Source organism: Leptodactylus fuscus, chromosome 5 (assembly GCF_031893055.1).
Source record: "Leptodactylus fuscus isolate aLepFus1 chromosome 5, aLepFus1.hap2, whole genome shotgun sequence".
In the NCBI taxonomy this organism is placed as follows: Eukaryota; Metazoa; Chordata; class Amphibia; order Anura; family Leptodactylidae; genus Leptodactylus; species Leptodactylus fuscus.
In genome coordinates this window covers 95,164,704-95,181,393 of record NC_134269.1, presented here as the reverse complement: position 1 = coordinate 95,181,393, position 16,690 = coordinate 95,164,704, and the positions used below count along the sequence as shown (strand labels likewise).

The 16,690-nt window shown below is 38.2% G+C and overlaps 1 protein-coding gene across 1 annotated transcript in view; it reads right to left on the bottom strand.

The window, feature by feature from the left end:
• Positions 1–12,171: 12,171 nt before the first annotated feature.
• The window catches only part of CRABP1 (cellular retinoic acid binding protein 1), a 28,208-nt gene continuing 23,689 nt past the window's right edge, over positions 12,172–16,690 (bottom strand). Inside the window, exon 4 of the mRNA XM_075273765.1 lies at positions 12,172–13,649. Coding sequence (XP_075129866.1) covers positions 13,599–13,649 — 51 coding nt within the window. The 3' untranslated portion in view covers positions 12,172–13,598. The remainder of the gene's footprint in view (positions 13,650–16,690) is intronic.

Below are 16,690 nucleotides of genomic sequence, written 5' to 3'. Positions count from 1 at the left end.
TTTTTTTTTTCATAAAACTTTATTTGGGAAGAAAAGCAAACACTGTAAATGTTGCCTTCTTATCTGCTACACAAGGAACTTTATTTAAAATGACACAGACAAACAGAAGAAGTAAAACAATTAAACAACTTAAATGATTGCAGCCTGGGTGGTGTGTGCTCTTGTGCTGAAGTAGCCGACTAAGAGTATAGTGGGATGTGAGAAATACATGTAAGTCACATTTTTGTTGTTCACATTTGATTTCCATGTTGTCTGGGTGTCCGAATTTTGGCAAAATGGCTCAAAGATTTTTTTTTTTTTTTTTTTTTATTTAATAAAGAATGCTATTAACCCTATAAGGGTATATTCACACATAGATTAAAAAAAAAAAAACTGCAGGGAAAAGATGTGATCAAAATCTGATGTAGTTTTGCAGCATTGTTTACTGCACAACAACAGCTGTGTGTGAATATACTCTAAAAAATACATCTTATTCTTTAATAATATATCACATAGTGTGTCATGCATAGTAACAAAAATATATAAATCACAATTCATTACCAGTGAAAAACTAAATGAAGATGAAAAAATAATAAAAGGAAATATCACAATTAATATACATAATCAATAAATAAATAATCAACCTCAGAACCTTTTAACAAAATAAATTACTTAATGCCAATATGATCCATAATATAATTCATGCGCTAATGTATTCCACTGCATCTAGAAAATAATGACATAAATATTATAAATAAATCCCCAATGAAAATAATAATAAAGAAACCATCAATTTACTTTTTTGCTGCTATTTTTGCCACACTGTCCAATATATTATTTGGAGCGTTCACACTATCGTCGATGTCCAACAGCTAGTGTCCGCTGCTAATGTCTGTTCAAAATCTTGCGCGGACATTAGCAGCGGACACTAGCTGTGTCCGTGACATTTTGCAGTCATTTAAATGGACATTGGGTGCGTTCTTTTACAGTCCATGTCTGTCCTTAACTGTCCATTCCCTTTCGACTTTTCAAGCGGACAGCAAAACCCGACATGTAGGTTTTTTCTGTCCGCTTGAAAAGTCGGACATCTTTGGGAACGGACACTTAAGGACACCCACGGACAGTAAAAGAACGCACCCGATGTCCATTTAAATCAATGCAAAATGTCACGGACACAGCTAGTGTCCGCTGCTAATGTCCACACAAGATTTTGAACGGTCATTAACAGCGGACACTAGCTGTCGGACACCGACGGTAGTGTGAACGCTCCCTTACTGCTTTTATATTTTTGTATAACTTGGCGTAATTAAATTAATTATGTATATTATACATTGGGTTGTTGTGATATTATTGCTGAGATAGCATATGTGGATAGGTCTTAAAGGGGTTTTCCGGAATAAAAATTAATTGTCAAAAACGGTCTTTTAGTTATACTAATAAGTGAATAAGTGCACCAAAATACCTTTACCAGTGTTTTGAGACAATTGCTGGGTTCTTTGGCATCATCTGTATTTCTTAATATTTACATCTTCCTGTTCTGTGCCTTTCCTACAACTCCCATGATTCCTTGGGCTGCACTCAGAGCTGACTCACGCCCGTGTCCGCCCTGCGATTTTTTCCGCAAAGTGGGGATGGGATTCGCATTCAGTCGCGGCTACCCGTTTTTTGGATCGGAACCTGAGGCAGCCTCCGACTCCAGTCCGGACCAGTTCCGGTCCAAAAAACCTCGTGTGAACTTAACCTCAGTATTCCTCTTGTAGCTATTCTCAAAAAAACTGCAGTAAAATCTGCAAAAAAAAGCTGTGTTTCCACAATGTGGGTCACCAGCCTAAGTCCAGGTTCACACGGGGTTTTTTGCAGGAACTTCTTATGGACTTTGTTTTTACGGCGTTCACTGTGCAGCTAAAATGACATGTCACCTGTGTTCTATGTTTTGGTGCAATTCCAAGGATACCAAATTTATATGGTTTTATTTACATTTTAACCCCTTAAAAATTCTAATCTAAGCCAATTTTGTTTTTGTCTCATATCAACTAACAATGTCCTTATTCCCACTTTTCCTCACTCTCCCCTCCCCCCCAACCACTTCCCTAATTTTACATCCTGGCCTCATCCCAAAAAACATGTCCCCTCCTATTATGTCAGACCTATGGGAACAACCTTATATTCCTGTATGTAATTTGTCTGTTCCCTTTGTATACTTTGGCTCTTTGTTATCATTTGTTTTGAATCAACAGTGAGAGAGTTTTCCAGCACTTCGAGACCTCTTAGTAAAAATTAGCTTTTATTTCAGAGACATACTCCCGTTAACAAAAGTTTATACATATACACATCGAGACAGAGTGCAGGCAGGATGAGGATTTGTTTTGAACATTGTAGTTTTAGATAACTTTCTTCCACAGATGGACTTTGGTTATATCATCTGGACCCTCTACCTTCCCAAGCTAATTGTTATGCTTTTTCCACTGCCCTGAAGTTATTGTAATATGATACGTGTTCAACTTATCACAGTTGTACCTTTTCTTTGTAATTTTGTAAATTCAATAAAATCAGAATTTAAAAAAAAAAATAATAATAATTTTTTTTCTAAAAGTCGCCATATTCTGACATCTGCAACTTTTTTTTATACTTTCATGTACGGGGATGCTTAGGGCGTCTTTTTATGTGGGACCAGGTGTACTTTTTAGTCATACCATTTTGGGGAATTGCTAGTACGGCAGATGTCGGGAAGGGGTTGTCCAACCCCAAAATGATATTTAATACTGATGACCTATCCTCAGAATCAGTTATCAGAATGGGATCTGCGGGGGTTCAACACCTGGACTCCGCAAAGATCAGCTTTGTCGAAGCCTCTGGGCACCAGAAGTTATAGCAGTGGACAGGGAGTGTGTGCAGTCGCTCCTATTCAGGTGATAGGAGCGGTCTGCAGCTCTGTCCACAGAGGGTCCATTCACATGGAAGAAAATGGCGCATTATTTGGTGTTGAATTTTCAGTACTTAAAAAAAATGCCTCTCGTTGATTACAATGGGTTCCGCTGCTAGCGGAAAATTCTGCTAGTGGAAAAAAAGCTAGCAGTACCCATTGAAATCAATGGGAGGCTTTTTTTCAGCGTGGAAAATTCAGCACCAAATAAAGCACAATTTTCCTCCGTGTGAATGGACCCTAACAGTGTTTTAGAAATTGCACCACTCATGTTATATGAATAGGAGCAGACTGAATGCGCTTCCTATCCACTGCTGTAGCTTCCGAAGGCTGCCTGACAGCTGATCTGTTGGATCTGGGTTGCATATTTGCTGTCATAGGAATTCAGTCACTGCTCTTTTAATGAATAAGGGTGCATTCACACTACTGATACGCTGCCTGATTCTGAACGTTAAAACACGTATAAAGCAGTTCCCATTCATTTCAATGGGAGCCGGCATACGAGCGCTCCCCATTAAAATGAATGGGCTGCTTTTTTCACTACGAGCACTCCCATTGAAGTGAATGGGAAGTGCTCGCGTGTATGGCTAGCTCTGCTCATGCCAAGCCGTACACGCAAGCACTTCCCATTCACTTCAATGGGAGCGCTCGTAGTGAAAAAAACAGCCCATTCATTTCAATAGGGAGTGCTTGTATGCCAGCTCCCATTGAAATGAATGGGAACTGCTTTATACACGCTGATTCTGAACGTGTTTTAACGTTCAGAATCAGGCAGCGTATCAGTAGTGTGAATGCACCCTTAGAGGCTTTTTATATCAGCTCTGCAATTTTTATCTTTAATAAGATGTGAATTGTCTGAAAGGATTTTCTAATGAGATGTGCCACTAATGGATCAATTCTGGCTGAATCCTCCCAAGCTTCATATTCTCCAGGATCTAATTTGTACTCAGTTTTAAACCTGGAACCAAGCTTCAGGGTCAGTGCACATGGAGTTTTTTGACACTGATTTTGACACTGAATCTGCCTCAAAATCAGCTTCTAAAAAAGCCTCCCAATAGAACTCTACCGAATGCAACTGCAAGCAGTGTGCCAGAGAAAACACACGGACCCCATAGGCTATAATGGGGTTTGTCTGTGTGCTTGCTGCCAGATCTTCACAGGGAACATGTGGATAGGAAAGTAGTTCACAATCTACTTTTCTGCCTGCATGATTCGTGCGGGCAGTGCGCGGCAAGCACACGGACCCCATTATAGTCTATGGGGTCTGTGTGCTTTTACTGCACACCGCTTGCAGTTGTGTTCGGTATTCCTTTGGGGGGTCCCATGCGGACTCCCCAAGACAGAATACTAATGCAGATGTGAACGAGGCTTTAAGTTGTGATATCCCTTCTACTGTCTCTGCAATGCCACTACCTTAGAGCTTTTGTGTTTGTATATTGTATTATCTATACTGCTGGAACACACTGAATTTCCCCATGGTGGGACTATTAAAGGATTATTTTATCTCATCTTATGAGTGTAAACACTACATATATTGGAGGGATAATCCTAAGGAAAGTGTTGAAGACAACTAATGCAGTGTTCACATTTAGTTTTCTGCTTAGTTTTAGAAGATTCATGAGGAATGGTAGGAGAGGCTTGACTACATATGTCAGGCACATGGTCATCAGGTAACAACTGCTGACTCTCAATACAATTCCTATGCTTCCTCTTAGAGAGCTTTATACCTTTGGACATCTGCAAGCATATAAAAAGACTCTCTTAGTACATCAAATACAGGTGGAAACAGACCAGGAGAGCCCTAGGAGCGCATTTTTCCTTAGAAGCTCTGAGGGTCCAGCTTGCCAGGGACAGTGGGCCAAGCATCATCCTCAGCAGGTTTAAAGGGGCTCTATCATTGGGAAAAGTCATTTTTAACTAAGTACATACCTTTTGTTTGTAAATTGCCTCAGTAGTTTATGAATGAGCCCGTTTTTATTCATATGCTAATCAGCCTCCACCGTGCACTTATACCATCAATTATGCTAATTACCTTTCTCATTACTAGTTAGGTGGGCCGGTCCTAGGAGGAATTAAAGGCGTGGATACAGACCCATCTTTTCTGCCGCGAGACAAATAAGAAAGAAATTATCTCAATCCATGTGAAGAAAGCTGGACATATTACTTGCTCCTTTTCTGGATCCCATTGACTATAAAGCTATAATAGCGCACCTCAGTGTACACATAATGTGTGTATTAAATTCTGTATTTCCCCTATTATTCTATAATAGAAAGTTATTTTGTTGTTTTTTAATTCAAATAATTATTGACACGGCTAATACAAGTTATTCTCAAAGTTTTTCAATTATGGCTGCAGTTATGAAAAATTACCACTAGGTGGCCTTAGTGGTCAATAAATTTCTTGCGACATAGGTTGGATGACCTATAAGAATTGAAGTATCTATTTCTTCCAACTGATATTGACATTACATTTTCACTTTATTATTTAGCTTTTTCCCAAATAGTAAACTATTGTATTATCCTACATGGAGTGCAGCTCAGCATAAGAAAATGACAACTCACAGATGAAACAATGGCAGACGTTTATAGCAACGATAGCATAGTTACTTTGTGTAAATCTGGAGTATAAACTTACAGATTCATCATATGTGATGTGTTTATTAAGAGACCAATAAAATTGTTGTATTTTTGTATGTTGTTTTTTCAGTCCACAGAGTCACACGATTTCATGTTTGTGGGACAAATTGTACTTTGTAGTGGCACCATTCAAAAAATGCATTTGCGCCAATTTCGTATGAGTTTAATTTTTACGGCGTTCACTGTGTGGTAAAAATGACAAGTTACTTATATTCTACGAGTCAGTACAATCACAGTAATACCAAATTTATATAGTATTTGTAATGTTTTGATACCTTTTAAAAAATGAAAAACTTTGTGTTGCCATATTGTGACACCAGTAACTTTTTCATATTTATAAGTATGGAGCTGAGTATGGCATCTTTTTATGCAGGACAAGATGCTGTTTTGATTGATGCCATTTGGGGGAAGATCTGATGGTTTGATCCCTTGTCTTCAATACTTTTGTTTATTTATTTTTATATCTGATCTAGGGAAAGGGAGGTGATTTAAACATTTGTGGGGTTTTTTTAAAAAAAATTTAATACAAAAAAAAAAAAAAAAATCTTGTTTTACTTTTATTTTCAGACCTCCCTAGGGACTTTCAACCCTAGGGGGTTGGATCACTCATACTACTCCATACTAATGGAATATTAAATTCCATTCACTTCTACTACATGCTGCCTATGGCAGCGTTTAATAGAACTATGGTATTGTCAAGCCTGGGAACCTTCAACAGGGTCCCAGCTGTCATAGCAACTCATAACCACCCTCCGATGACGTTTTGGTGGGGAGCAATTGGTAAAATATGGAAGCACCTATAGCACCTGCGCACTTAGATTCCAAGAGCCATATTTTTTTTCTCAGTCCACAGAATCACATGATGGCTTATCAGGATGGCTTTGCAGGAAAAATTGTACTTTATAATGGCACTATTCAAAAACGCATTTGCGACAATTTCATATGTGTTAAATTTTACGGTGTTCACTATGTATATAAAAATGACATGTTACCTGTATTCTGCGAGTCAGCAGGATCATGGTGAAAGATAACAGTGCCTGTGTCATCTACATACTCTAGATGTCATGGTCGCGTTTAACCACGGCATCTAAAGTCTTAACAACTGCGATTGGTGTGGACAGTGATCGCAGCTGTTAGCAGCGGGTGCTGGTTGTATTATACAGCTGGCATTCACCGTGTATGCAGAGAGCTCAGATCCTGCTTCCTCTCCATACATCTCCATGCAACCAATTACGTAATATTACTATTACTATCATTAGTCGTTAAAGAATCAATTATTGTTCACCAATTTAAAAAATGTAAAAGGCAAATTCAAGGCAAGTTCACAAACCTGTTACTCTCTGCCTCTTCTATAAGTAGGGCCTGGTAAGTAAGTAGGGCCCGTTACTAGCTGGAGTAACTCCAGCCAGTAACGGCCTATTAAAAAAAAAATGCAGCAATAGTGGCTGACGCCGGGCCCCTAATGTCCTGGGCCCTGTGGCAGCCGCTACTGCTGCTACCCCTATAGTTACGCCACTGATGTTTAGCTTTCTACATTAAACAGGTCGTCTAGTACATATATAATTAATGGCTCATCCTCAGGATGGGTCATCAAGAAAAATGAACTGGACAACCCCTAGAATTCTTGAATTCTAAGTTACATAAAACATTATTAAACCATAAAAGCAGTATGCTCTGAAAATTAAGAGGCTTTCTGCCATTATATGTGGATAATATTTTTAATATCTTATTGAGTAAACTGCAATATAGTATTTAACCAAAGCAAAATGAGCACATATGAATACACTGACAAGCAAAAGGATAACAATATTTTGAACATTTGACTTTCAGGCTCCACATCTCACCATCCACTACAGCTTTGAACGTGAGACTACCATCAGTTTATAGACATTCATCAACTATTTAACATATGTTTAGTTATGCAGATTCTTGTCACGTAACTGTATTCTTACTGTAATGCTCATTAAAATCTAAATTTAATTTTTTATTATTTTGAAAGTCTACCTTTGGCATTCAACACTGCCAGGATGTAATTTGTAGTATATTAGAAGAAAAAGATTTTTCCTCCACCGGGAGCAAAACAGTAACAATTCAGCTACATGGCAAGAATCTGCATAACTAAACATATGCTAAATAGTTGTAATTCAAATTTATGCCAAAATGATTGTCTATAAAATGATGGTGGGCTCTCTGTAGTTGATGGTTGTATATGGAGCCTGAAATTCAAAAGTACAAGACATTGTTACCCTTATGCTTGTCAGTGTATGCCTTGAGAGGGTACCTGATATCTGTCTAATTAAACACTCCAATGAGTACTGTCCCCACTGGATGACTCCTCTAACTTCTGATTGTCCATAAAACAGCCATCGCTATCACTATAGGAAAGAAACCCACTAAGGTTTATGGTACTTATCTTACTGACATGTTTTAGTTAGAGCATCTGCAAAATACTGTGTGGTCTGGCATAATGAAAGATTCACAGTTCGCATTTACTTTCCAGTCAATTTTCATGTACTAGAGAAATAACACTATTTATGACTTATAACTTGCAATTTTTAGCTTGTTTCCCATGTAGGCTCCATCTCTAATTCTCAGTTTTCCCTAAACAAGTGAGCAGGCACTAGCTCCTTTGATGTCTGACAGACATTTAAAAAAAAAAAGGAGATTTTGCTCCCAATTGCTCAATAGCACCCTGCAGGACATTATAGAGAAGTGCTGAATAGTATTGATGTTAATAAAGTACCATAGCAAGATAGAAAATAATTGTTGTACATATTTAAATGATCACTAAGACGGCTTAGTCTCATGCAAACATTTTGAACCAAAATATAATGTACTCTATTAAGAAATGTTGCTGTTTTCTGCCTGAAAACATTTCTAAAGTTGCTTCAACTAGGTGTCTCCTTCCTTCCTAATTTGTTGTTGTTCCCTTTTACTTAGGGAAGTCTGTCTTTAGAAACCAACAAGCTCAAGAAGGAAATACAAGAAGTGAAGAGAAAAGGGGCAGCAGTTTCGACACACCTTTTCCTGCCTGTACATTGCACAGAGAGGGATAGCTAACTTCTTATAACTTACAGTAAGTGCATGATGAGTATATTTACTTATGGCTAGCTGCTTGTGTTATTTATGATGGGAAAATAGTCATAGGCAGCAAGCAGCTTTCCAGATTATACTCAGAATTCTATTTTCCTGTGTCAGCTGCCCTATGTTCACTTGGCTTTTTATGTGGCAGAAGTTAATTTAAAGAAACCAATAGTAGTAATAATGGATGGGGAAAGACTTTTTTTGTGTTGTACAAGCCCCCTGCCTCAGGCCCGGTTCACATCTGCGTTCGGTAATCCATTCAGGAAGTCCGCATAGGGACCGAACTACCGGACTACCGAACGCATTGGCAAACGGTGAGCAGTGAAAGCACATAGACCTCATAGACTAGAATGGGGTCCATGTTCTTTCCGCACAGTGTCTGCACAGAACATGCGGACAGAAAAGTACCGTACTTAACAATCTACTTTACTGTCCACATGACTCTTGCAGAGACCGTGCGAAAAACACACGCACCCCATTCTAGTCAATGGGGTTTGTGAGCTTTCACTGCTCACCGCTTGCCAATGCATTCAGTAGTCCTTTTGGGGGGTCCCCATGCAGACTCCCTGAATAGATTACCGAACGCAGATGTGAACCGGGCCTCAAACATGTTCTGCAGCTATAATGGAGCTGTTAGCAGCAGAAAAACATATAGGACACCACATATGAAGGTTTATACAATTGCAGTTATGTCAACTTTTTTTTCAGGTACTCTTTAAGATTAACACTTCTATCTTGAGGTGCTACTCCCCTTCCACCCCACTGGAGTGAAATAGCAATAGTTTTGGCAACTTCTTAAAATGTTGCAGGTGATAAGTCTGGTGTACATCACTGTGACAGTCTGCTTGAAAAAAGTGAGTGAGTGAATGTGAAATGTTAACCCAAAAAATAGCAAAAACCTATTTTTTCATCTCATCAACACCAGAATTTAGTGACAATAAATTTCCCCATGTGTTTCAGTTCCTTATTATTTTCAAGATATATTTTGGAGTCAGTTAATTAAAACACTCATTCAGAGGCTATGAACTGATACATACTCCTGCTCTCAGTTTAGAACTGGATGTAATTGTACCCAGTGTAGACAATGCTGTGTGAGCTAAGGGCTCTGGAACACGCACTGTGTTTTAAAGCACATTTAGGTCTCATAAGCAACACCACCAACCCTGCCCATGCCCCCTTCGGCCCTGCTTATTGTCACCCATGTTCTTTGTTCTCTCATTGTGGCGCCCTCAGTATAAATGCAACCATATTGTGGCCTAGACAGTATAATGTCACTTCATTGTGGTCTACACTATAATGTCCCCCTCATTGTGACCCCCACAGTATAATGTTCTCCTTATTGTGATACCCAAAGTATGATGGAAAGTCTGACAATAGGATAGCACCCAAAATCCTCAACTGTCCTTATATATCTGGCTGGCTAGAAGCTATGTTATAAATAGTTTGCTACAATGTATCAGTTTGCAGTTCAGGCTGTCTATCATTTGCCTGGATTGGATACAACTCTAGTACCTTCATAGGTACTGAGAGCAACACTAGCTATGTATGTTGTCTTGTAGCTAATGATTTAAAAGACATCTATTATCTTGAAAGTAGTAGGGTATTGAAACATAAACTATGATAAGAAGTTGTAAAACTTTATTTATACAGTGACTAGATTAGGATTACACTGCGATTGTCCTCATGACACACATTGCACAGTCAAAGATCACAGTGTTTCACTTTCTTCCTCACAAGTAATGAAAGTGACTGCAGTCATGTTGTGCCATTACAGCAACACGAAGGTGCAAAAGTCCCATAAAATTGTGCCAACTTGCATGTTGCAACACAACCACATTCACTTTATTTGCAAGTAAAGCAGTATGACACTGTGATCTTTGACTGTGCCGTACATATGATATCCAAAGTCTCTGTGAGGTCTTGATATCATAAATCCCCTTAATGATTCCCCAGTTATAAGTATGTCAAAGATTGCACTCATTGCCTGAAATTAATGTGTGTTATCTGCTGTAATGAAGCAGAACCCACTATTTTTATATTATTATATTTTATATTATATTTGCAGGATGACAACCGATTCCCTTCTTCTGATCGATAACTTTAAACACAAAGGTTTTTTATTGAAATAACTTTATTAAATCACAAAGTAACAAGAGATGACATGGAATGAGACACCAATCAAAGGCACAGTACACAATACAAAAACATTGCAGAAGGTGAGGGCATTGAAGGAATGGTGCTATGGCATTGCAGTCCCCTTCAACAGTAAAGGATTAAATACAGACTGTGTCCTTATGAAATGCAGCCTTAGTTCACATGTTCAGACCGTTTTAAACCTCATATCTGAAAAAGTGTCTTTTATGCTGGTTGTACTCAGCATTTTGACAGTCATAAAGGGGAGTCTGTCAACTCTGGTCTTGCTGCTAAATCAACCAAAGTGTCATGTAAGCTAATTAAACTGAAGTACCATCATACAAGTGCTGTGTAATTTCTTGGCTGAAACACTGGGAATTGTTACTTATATTCTGCACGTAAATTAGATGGTCATAGAACCAAGTGCATTCATTCATTGGCCCATGAACCATCAATAATGTCCCCCTGTCCAACTCCGACTCACTCCCCTCATGCTGAATGCTGCAGATGTCAGCTTACATACAGTGCAAGGGAATGTAGGCAGGGAGACTGAGTGACTGATGATTCTTGGGCCCCGATATACATGTCCTCATGGTTTAGGAACCTTATTTACGCATAGAATAAAAGTAAGAACTCTAAGTATTGTGACCATGAAAGTACACAGTGCGGGCATGATGGTACAAGTGCAGGGCACATCGGTTCATTTAACAGTGTTACTAGACCCAATAGACTCCCTTTAAGAAACTTGTGTAATGTAGTGTTAAATAATGTAATATCATTTCTACAGAAAAGTAATGTATTGTTCCTGTTTATTATGACATCCAAAGTTTAAAATCCCATCTCACACAACAATTTGTATACTTATGTCCATTTAGGGCAATTTATAATAGAATTTCCATAGAAGTTCCAACTGGAAATAAATGTAGTCTAAATTTTCATCCAGCCAAAGGAGCAGTGACTTGAAGTCATGAATCAGAAGAACACTAATGCTGTTATATGTACAATAAACATACCTGAGTGTTTGCCACTTGAATTGGATGCTTTCATTGTATTCTTTAAAATGTTATCAACATTATTTTACCAAAAGTGTTATATAAAGGCCCTTTACTGCACACAAAAACCTATTTCAGGTTTTTTCAATAAGGAAAATATCTTTGTACCGTGTTAGCCAGTGAATATGAAGTATAGAAAAATTGAGAGTCTTCAGTAGTTGATAGCTAACTAAAATGATGACAGATTGCAAGCTTTGGAGGCTAAAGGCCTCTTCCTCATTCATTGTGTTTAAACTATGCCTGAGGAAGAGACCTAGAACCTCAATTGCTTGCAATCTGTCATCATTTTAGTTAGCTATTAAAAAAAAGGTATCAACTACTGAAGACTCTCCATTTTTTAGATTTTTTCAGTTTGTGAAGTTAAAACCAGGAGTGACCTGAAAAAAGCAAGAGAAGGTTTAGCTTCACAAACTGCAGGAAAACTGGCTCTATATTCTTACACTCAGGCTGGAATCACACATAGAGACAGATTTGCTAAGCCAAATGCACCAGAATTCGGCAATAAAAAATAGGAAGTCCCCATACAGATAAGATGGTTGACAAGTCCCATCAAAATGGTCTGGTTTGACTTGATACTTCATGCATTGAAACAGGTAAACAGCAGACAGAACCTATATTTATCTGTTTCATGAAACTTTTATAGAACACTTTTGGTAGTTCTTCCTTAATTGAAAACTTTATCGAGTAAATATACAGTCGATTAACTATTTGAAAGAGTGAAATTCTTTTCATTCAGCATTAGATGCTAAAGCAAAACATACACAGCAGATCCTACTTGTAAAATAAATGGTATATGTGATTCCTGTATCTTCATTCTGCTGCCTACTTTGTGGCTCAGAATTACTTCTTGTGAACAAAGGCAAGTATTTTATACAACAAAGACAACCTGCAAACACTATATTATCAATATGAACTAATAGGTATAAAATGTGTCTAATCATATGAAAATATGTGTATCTAATAAAAAATGATCATCAAATCTATTCAAACATTGTGGATATGGGTACAGAGACATTGTAAACATACCATAATAATGAATGAATAAATGAACCTCTAATCCCATAGCTGCACAAGGTCAGAGGCAATGCTGGGTCTTCACACGGTGTATCACGAAAGACGGCCGTGTGAGCAGCTTGGTCACATTTCTTGAACGCTGTCTGACAACTTTAGGTTTGGTCACATAGACATGTGTCTTTAAGGCATTATTCACCATTTTAAATGGCTGCATTTTACAAATGGCACTGTAATTTTAGATCCAGTTCCATGTCTTAAAGGTGCTAAATATTGGGAATGAGATGCTTAGTTATTTTGCCTTGTGCACTAGGAATGTATAGATCTATTGGTTAGCTATAAGTATTCAAGTGCCTAGTGGTTATAAAATGATAGAGTACAAAACAGAAATATGTCAAACAGCAGGACTCTCCATCAGGGTCAAACCTACAAACTCTCCATAAGGGTCAGTTCTCTAAAGCTAATATAGAATGTGTAGAATCACCGATAAATCATGACTCCTGGTAGAACAGAGTGGTAAAGGTAAAAGCAGAAGTGCTGGGCAGGATCTATAGATTTAGATAGCACCCGTCCAAAATGCTATGGCAACCTTAACATCTTTGGAGATTCATACTTTCTTTTGATAACTGCATTTTGTAAGAACGCAATCTGATTTCACTAGTTGATGACAACACTATTTTAGACCTTAAAATATACAACGGGTTATGTGTGACAAGAAGATGATCCCTATGTTACTGAAGGACAGAGGAGGATTCTGAGAGCTCAGATAAATTTGCTTCTTAAGCTCTCACATATATCCTTGTGCAGACTACATCATCAGCTCCGAAGACCTGTAATAGTGAACAATGCAGTTAGTTTCAGTTATTGCCAAAAGTTCTTGATGTACAATCTATTCCCAAAAAAGTATTACAAGCTGGTTATAGTAAATTACACATCCATACCTGTGATGCAGAGCACATGTGTTAACATTGTTGTGTTTACTCACTTGGAAATTTCCATTACACCATTTCAGGAGAATGAATCCATGTTTGGCACTCCAAAAAGGAGTATATGAGTTAGACATGAATGTCTGTGGATGCTGCTGTCTCCATTGCTGGGCTTTTACAACACTCATATTCCATAACAGAGAGAGCCTCACTTGCATGGTCTCTTTCTCTGTGGGGTGCTAACTGGGGGCAGAGGGACTCCCATTCTCCTAATAAGTGGGAGTTCCAGAAATTGATCCTCCACCTATCAGACATTGACATTGATATATCATAAATGCCTTAGATGGCAATACCCTTTTAACATGTATTACAGTCCTTGGGAGCCATGATGACACTATGGGAAATGAACTTATAAAATTTATAACAAGAATAATATAGAATAGATGCATCAGGAGACAATGTTTATGCTTTCATCATGAAGATGTTGGAGATCAGAGACTCCACCCTAAGCTTCTCCATGTGCATATACGCTACAACTTAGGCTTCTGTGTTTGTCGGTAATCTAAACCAAAACTGTAGGCGTACCTTAGGAACTTAGATGTTTTTGTCACTACATACGGATAACTCCGATATAGCTTATAACCATGACATACCCTTATACACCAAGATAGTAGTGTATTTATGATCAAATTTGCACCAAAAACTGCAGCATTTGTCTTACAATACATTTATTAACAATTTTAAGAAGCAGTACAGTGCAGCACAAAATGTATCACCATTTTGGTGCACTTTTGTGAAAAAACAAAGCCAACCAACAGGTGAAATTGCTTCTTTAAGGCTGTTGTAATGGTGGTTCATGGCAAACTGAACACACTTTTTTTTGTCAAAGTTCATATTTAATACTGGAAAATTTAACTTTAAGACTAGAGCCCCATGTAGTGGTCACAGCAAAAAAGGAAAAACCTTCAGGAAAAACCACAGCGGAAGCACATCATGGTTCTTCCCGCCGTGCTTTCTGTTTTCATTATATACATAGGAAAACTTCCAGTGTTATAATTGACATGCGGCAATTTCCAAAACTGCAATGGTTTTGGAAATTGCAGCATTTCCTCTATGTGTATTTTTCTGCAATGTGTGGATGGGATTCACTGTTTATGCCACAAGGGGCCACGAAATTAATCTATATTAAATTAAGCTATTCAGTGCATCTGGGGTGTGACTGTGTCTTCCAGAATACTTGTTTTCCTGTGGTTGTCATTGACAGGTCCGGAAGTGTGGCACCCACATACGAAAATGAGCTCTGAAGCCGATGTGGCCATGCTCAGGTATATCAAATGTCTAAATTGCACATGGATTGAAAGTTGATATTCCCTGCCGCAAGATTGCACTTCGATACAAAAAGGTATGTTTGCTATGTCACTATCAGCCCCTATAACAGCATATAAGTGGTTTGGAAATGATTTTGCTGGTGGTAGACTCCTTTTACGACAGTCTAATCTAAGTCTATGCTAACTGTTAAAAAGTATTAGATTAAATCTGTCCCAGTATTTTGGGGATATTTGCCCAGTTCTTATGCTTCTACAGATAATTTTAAGTGGGGGTCATTTGTTTGAGACAGAGGATTTCCCATTTGTATGTGCTGCCAGAGATTGCCATGATCCTATAGATCTCCCATATCCTTTTGTATCCATTCTTGGCTTTGGCATAAAAAAATACAACATAATCTTCAACAAAATAAGCTGTGTTTCCACAACATTGGGCTTCAGCCTAAGGCTAAGGCCCCACATTGCGGAAACTCAGCTTTTATTATTGAAGATTTTGCTGTGGTTTTTTGAGCCAAAAATTGAGATGGCTGTGCTGCACTGTTACAACTAAATCCATAGAAGTGACCGGAACTTACAGAATCAGCATAAAACAGCAAGCTATGTTATTTCCATAATTCTAAATCTGTGGAAACTGTGTATGTCCCAGTGCTTGGCTGTATCCATAACTCTCTTTACTTCTATGAGAGTTACAGAAACATCATATCACAACTAGTTCTAATGTTTTCATAATCCCAATCATCTTTTCTTAACGAGAAACAAGGGGACAAGTGGTCCAGGGATCACTGTTCTAGAGACAGGTGCAGATTAAGAAGTCGGGTCCTGAAGATATGCCATAAATGTCTCAGATGGAAACATCTAGACATCTCTAGATATGTAGAGCATGGCATATGCTTCATATGTATGGAGAGTTTAAGGCAAAGGCCCCACATTGCAGAAACTCAGCTTTATTTATTTGCAGATTTTGTTGCTTTTTTTTGAGCGAAGGCCAGGAGTGGATTGGGCAAATTGTAGAAGGATAAGAACTTCCTATAGATCTCCCATATCCTTTTGTATCCATTCTTGGCTTTGGCATAAAAAAATGCAACATAATCTGCAACAAAATAAGCTGCGTTTCCACAACGTTGGGCTTCAGCCTAAGGCTAAGGCCCTACATTGCGGAAACTCAGCTTTTTTTGTTGAAGATTTTGCTGCGGTTTTTTGAGCCAAACCCAGGAGTGGATTGAGCAGAAGGGAGAAGTATAAGAGTTTCCCATTCCTTTTGTATCCATACTTGGCTTTGGTTTAAAAAAAAAAAAACGCAACAAAATCTGCAACAAAAAAAGCTGCATTTCCGCATTGTGGGGCCTTAGCCTAATGCTGTTTTTTGCTTGTCAGTTTTATTTTAAGAAATGGCCTCATTTGTTGTAATGTGTGCTAAATTTCAAATGCACATGGACATTTTTCAACACCAGGTAACTGTTGTAGAGTATTTTCATAAATTGCACTATATGGTGATACATAAACCTCAGTACCTTACACTGTGTCTTAATGGATGATTCACATCTGCATTTGGTAATATGTTCAGGGAGTCCACATGGGGACCCCCTCCGAACGGAATACCAAACGTATTGACAAGCGGTG